General features: G+C 43.8%; 1 protein-coding gene across 1 annotated transcript; it reads left to right on the top strand.

The window, feature by feature from the left end:
- The first annotated feature begins 394 nt into the window (after positions 1–394).
- On the top strand, positions 395–5,874 carry LOC139340456 (leucine-rich repeat-containing protein 3-like). The gene is made up of 2 exons (XM_070976293.1): positions 395–929; positions 2,184–5,874. Exon 2 carries the CDS (start codon positions 2,539–2,541, stop codon positions 3,337–3,339), a length of 801 nt encoding a protein of 266 aa, XP_070832394.1. The 5' UTR covers positions 395–929; positions 2,184–2,538; the 3' UTR covers positions 3,340–5,874.
- Positions 5,875–6,239: the final 365 nt, after the last annotated feature.

Consider the following 6,239-nt stretch of genomic DNA (forward strand, 5'->3'; position numbering starts at 1 on the left):
ACGGGTTGATTAAACTAAACAATACACAGTTCAATGTGGCGTGGACGAGGGCTGGAGGTCCTGAGTTTTGCATGAAAATGCCAAAATCACTCTTTAATTCTGACTTTGTCACTGCGTTTCATTACTCTCGATGAACACAGTGCTAAAAATAATGGTAGAAGAATTTATTAATAACATCTAAGAGCCTGTAATTTAGGTACCAAACATAATGTTGGTTTTTACTTGATTTCAGACATAAAAGTCATTTTAAAAGTTAGAACTAAAGGACTTGTTATGATAGATGTTTCTCCCTTTTTTGCATCAAGAATCAGTTTTTAAATTTAGTTTTATTTCTTTAATAGTCTTAGAGGAGAGAGAGGGAGAAGTGCTCAGAGCAGAGGGAGGACAGACAGACAGACAAGGGGTGGGGGGCTGGAGGAAGAGCAGAGCTGCCAGCTGAGCAGCAGTTCAGTCCCCATTCACGCGCTGCCGGGACTCCTTCTGACGCCACGCGCGCGCGGTTCGGACAGAGAGGCGCGTGATGAGTTGGACCTTTCCGGAACACCACCACCATCATCTTCACCACCACCACCACCATCATCATCATCACCATCAACAAGTGTGAGTGCTGTGCTTCACGCGGAGACATATAAACAGCTCCGCTCGGGATATGAATCATTTCACGTGGAGATTGAAGAACTTCGCCGCGTGCCGCAGCCGTTCAGGAACTTTACCGTTTTTTTCTTAATTCCGCTCCCAAACGCGGACGCGTTGAAGCAGCTGATTACTTTTTAAAAAAGAATGTTTCGCTCTTTATTTCCAGCCTTTTTTCAGCGATGACACAGACGTGCGCTGCGCTGTCGACCGCAGCTTTGGTTCAGCATCACCTTTGAATCCAGAGGATGAAGGAAAAATGTTATTAATCCATTCAGAGATGAAACTCCGTCCTGGTAAGTGTAGCATATTGTTTATTAAGTCATTAAAATGCGTATTTATTCCTACCGATGCCATATTACAACCACAGACGCGCATGTTAATGTCATTAGTTTTTTTTTTAATGTCTGAAAACAACATTAAAGTGTTTACCCTGCACTTAGGCGTCATTAGGATTGAATTAAAATCTTGGCCTGAGGTTTTCCAGATTCACCTAATCTTATTTAGGATGCATGCACGTGCACTCCTCCAAATTTTGTGCCAAGCTGCGATACTTTCATTGTTTTAGCTAAAATTGTGGATCTCCTTGTAAAACTGGAGAAAACGTGCTGATGTTGGCTTTTTAAGGGCCAATTTACCGCCTAATTTCATTTTAAGAGATTACTCCAAAAGTGATAGGGAAGGACATCTGAGACAGGCTGCAGTGCAGCGTGCACGTGTGTACCAGGACATGTCCACTGCCTTAATGATACAGTGTCATAACAGCACCGCAGGCTGCTCAGCCGCCCTTGTGCGTGGAGATGCCACATCTTGTCCACACCTGCTGAGCTCAGACTGATGGGGACATCAGGGGCTGCTTTTAAGACGTGTGTCTGTGGCTTTAAGCCATGAAGCCAAAGGAAAGAGGGGAAAAAGACAAGGGATATAAGAGGAAAAGGACAGAGCTCCGCGGGGTGGATGACCTCGGACGCAGCGTGGGGTTCATTGTGTGATCAGTGGAGCCCACCAGAGGGTGCGCCGGCCTGGAGCGCTGATCCTCCTGCAGGAGTCATTTCAGACCCACAGATATTCTTATCATGAGTGAGAGACAGCAGTCCTTGAAATGTTTGAGTCTGAGGGAGATGAGCTGTTTTTTCTTCTTCATGCAGCTTTGATATAATGTAATCAATATTGATATGCAGTTCAGCTGTGGCATCACCGTAACGCTAGAAGACAATGCAGGACAGAATGACGTTTTCCTAATTGAATGAGAAAATGCTGGTGATGACCCATGAGTGCGCCTGCCGCTTTATGAGATTTGCCAAAGTGAAATGGATTCTTCTCAATAATCGCATTACGCATTTGTAAACATTTTGGGGATAGCATTTACTCGGCTCAATTTGGAAAGACAAAGGCAATTTTCCCGTGCACTTAGAAAATGCAAGAATCTCAGGATGAGTTTGAGTCTTCATACAAACACTGACAGCAGCCGTATGACATCTTCTGCTGAACTAATGAATTAAAAAAATGTTTTTCTGCTCGAGAATAACACTCTTTTTTCTCTCTTTCAGCGTGAAACAGGACATGTTGATTCCGGCGTCGCTTGGCCTGCTCTTCGCTCTCTGAAGCTTTCAGCGTCCTCACAATAAACCTGAGATCACAGATTCCCTGCTGGATTACGCTCAGCAAGCAGCTCAGTTTTTGGATGAGCCCTTTTGAAATCGATTTCAAAAGATTATATGAAACTCTATCCAATCAATTTTGAAGGATTCTCTCAAGCTAAGCCCCCATGTTTGCGTGAATAAACATATAATTTCAGCATTTTGAAAGCAAATGAAGCTGCAGTCGTCACAATTTAATGTCAAGAAACGGGTGAAGCTATGATTGCTTTTACCTGACAGGACTTGTGGGAGGTTGCTGCTGAATATGCAGGACATTGCAGGGCCTGATATGCCCAGGAAAGCCCCTGTCTTTGATGGCTCTGCCCTCTTATGGGGCTTGCTTTTCGGATTATTCGTGGTAAATGCACCCGTGACGGCTTGTCCCGCGAGTTGTCATTGTATGGAGAAGAGCGGCATGACCGTGGTCCAATGTATGTCTCGCAACTTGGAGAGGATCCCATCAGATCTTCCACCAGATACCGTGGTCCTACTTTTGGCGTCTAACCACATCACCCACATACCCAACCACGCCTTCAAAGACCTGCACTACCTTCAGGAGCTGGACCTGTCTAACAATGACATCGAAACTGTGGATGTGGGAGCTTTTCAAGGTGTTTCCGACAGCCTCCTTGTTCTGGATCTATCAAACAATGGCATCCAAAGTGTCCCCAAAGAGGCGTTTGCTCGTCTTCGAGCGAAAATCAGCCTCTCAAACAACCCGTGGCACTGTGAGTGTACGCTGCAGGAGGTCCTGAGGGAGCTGCGACTGGACCCCGAGACCGTGAATGAGGTGATCTGCCACACAGCGGTGCAGGAGGAATATGCAGGCAAACCGGTAATCCAGGTGCTGGACTCAGGGATCAACTTCTGCAACTTCCACCACAAGACCACCGACGTAGCCATGTTTGTCACCATGTTCGGATGGTTCACCATGGTGATCGCGTACGTCATCTACTATGTGAGGCACAATCAGGAGGATGCCAGGAGGCACCTGGAGTACCTCAAGTCACTGCCCAGCAGCTCTCAGATCAGCAAGGACTTTGACACCATCAGCACTGTTCTTTAGCAGGGCTCAGAGGATGTGGCGTGTGTGCGTGCGTGGCTGTAAATATGTGAGTAAATGTGCAGTTCTGTACAAAATGACTTAAAAGCTGTTGCAACACATTATAACCAGTGTTTCTGAGCATATCATTTGAGGTCTTCATTGACTGAAATTGGGTCTTTTTGAGTTTTTCAGCATATAAATAACATCTTTTGTAATATTCCAAAACATTTATTTTGATTCTATTGAATATGAGTAAATCTGGCTGTACAACCAGACAGGACAACAGTGATAGCACAAAATAAACAAAATACTAAAACTCGCATTCAGCTCACAGAGATGAAAGATCGAGACTGGAGAGATAAATGTTCTCACTCTGGTGTCGATCCTCAGCGTGATTGAATTTGGACTGAGACGAATGAGAAAGACGACTGTGTCTCCCAGTTACTTTGTATTGACTGATTTATGCTCTTCATGTCTCACTGTCAAGGCAAAGTGCATTTTTTTGAGAGTTTGGATAATATATGAAATAGGGCAAGGCGTTAAGATTAACAGCGCGGCCTCCAATAACTCTTAGAAAACTACAACTAGTCATTTGGCAGACACTTTTATCCAAAGCGACGTACATATGAATTCAGACAGCAGCATCGGGGGCAGTTTTGGGGTTCAGTATCTTGCCCGCTTGGGCACGTGGACTGCCGAGGCCAGGGATTGAACCGTCGACCTCCCGATTGGCAGACGACCGCTCTACCTCCTGAGCCACAGCCGCCAGTTACACAACTGCTGTCCCTGGAAATGGGGCTCCTCTGTGCAACTACTGCATTGTGTCACATTCAAAATGCAGTCAGGTAAAGAAAACTTGCCATGCTTTCTGCTCTGTCTTTTGAGTAAATCCTGAAAAATGATCTAAACAAGCATTTCAGCATCTCGTGAGAAGAATGTTAACGTGGAACATGTGACGATGTAGAGGAGGTGAACGCAAAGTAAACTTTCATTCACAGCTTGACTCACTATCATCTGCAGAATCTGTTGACAAAGGACAAGATTTGGGTATTCCCTTTGTAGTCTGACTTGTATTGACCAATCACGTTTGAGTGGGCCTTGGTTCATGCAGGTAAACCATCCATGTGGACAGCAAGAGAGGCAGAACGCATTAGCCGATCTCAGAACTCATCGTTATCGTCTGAGGGTGAATCAGCTTTTTATGAGCGGTTTGATCTGTGTGTGTGCAGGTATCTGTTTATCGAGAGTAGTCTAAATCTTGAGATGTTGTGGTCTTTGACAGTAGCTGTTGCCCCCAGAGGCTAAATCATGGTCAGACGATAGCTAATGGGTTCTGATACCAGGCAAGCTACTAATTGTAATAACTTTCAATATATGGACTTGGTTAATTTTGCATATCTCAAAGATCTTGGGATTTTTGGAGTCAGTTTTACAGCACAGCTTAACAAAAGTTAACTTCTACAGAAAAAGCACTGATTAATGCAGCCTGGTTTACTGACCCGTTTCTGAGTCAGAAGCTTTTGGGTCCAAATGTCCTGTATGTATGAATGTATGTACGTTGAATGTCAACATTCAGAAACACCACATGCTTTATGTTGTTTGTGAATCATGACAGAGAACCACAAATAGCTGAACGAACATGCCATAACCATGAAAACTATTGATTTGATTGTAGCTTAACGCTGTCTGTTTGGACACAAACTGAATCTATTTTTTAACTGCTCATGGGTCGCTTTGCTGGTCAGGAGTTGATTGTGTCCAAGTGCCTACTCTCGGGGACTTCTACACCATAGCACTGTGCACTAAGTTGGACAGCTGAGTGTCAAGTCCTCTCCCTGTCCGCCCTCGCCATTGCAGAACTCAGAGTCAGCTACAAGGTACGCTAGCCAGTTTCTGTGCAGGGCTGGGGGCCTGAGTCATAAAGGTGTTGAAGCCTAAATCCCCAGATGGGTGGATTTTTCCAAAAAAAGGACAACAACGAGTCCCAGACGGCAATGGCAGAAAAGTTTTCTAAAGTTAATGTCACATGATTTTCTGTGATTGACAACTTGTGCCTGTCCTCGTGTGGTGACTCCCACTCATCCAGTAGTTCAAGCAGGTTAAAATAAACTACTACTTGACCTACTCTAGATACAGTCTTTTTTTATACTACGGTAGGATTATTTGTTACTAAAGTGTTTATCCGTCTGTGAAGTTTTGACCTGTCTTATAACAATGTTTGTGCCAGCCAACGTAGATACAACTTTTACAACCTAAAGGAATGCACATGCCATCTGTGTCGTCATTTTGTAAATTATGTCTGAAGCTAAAGCCACATCGAAGTGTTTGTATGTGTTGAAGAGCTTGTAATTGGTCAATGTCTTTTCTTCGTCCATAGAAGAGTCGGTCCATGAGCTGTGTGTTTCTGTGATGGAAATGAAAGGGCTCCAATAACTGTGTTTGTGATAATCATATCAATTTTCTATCTGTTTCAGTAATTATTGTACGTTTGTTTTGTTCTCTGGATTTCAATGGACACCTTACCAGCATTTGAAAATAAAAATTCTTTTCCAAGACACTTCAGCCTCACATTTTTGCATTTTGGCTCTATATACAATAAATGGCCGAATGTTTTCTGAAGAAAGACAGTTTTCACCATCACAAGCGTGTTAGCTGGACCCTCTTTCTGTCAGTTAATTAATTTGCACTCCGTGGTGTCAACAAACAATTTAACTCCAGGAAAGAAGGAGCGAGCTGGATATTGGAAAAAGCACCAATGAGACTTAAAACGTGCACAAAAGCCCAAAACATGATATTTCACTTGCTGGGCAGATTTTATCAGCAGTCAGGATTTTGGCTAATTTCTTTGTTGTGAGGGGGTTTCATGATGGAACAGAGTGAGCTGGCATTACCGTGATAAATAAAGGATTTTTGATCTTCCA

Source organism: Chaetodon trifascialis, chromosome 12, assembly GCF_039877785.1.
Source record: "Chaetodon trifascialis isolate fChaTrf1 chromosome 12, fChaTrf1.hap1, whole genome shotgun sequence".
Lineage (NCBI taxonomy): Eukaryota > Metazoa > Chordata > Actinopteri > Chaetodontiformes > Chaetodontidae > Chaetodon > Chaetodon trifascialis.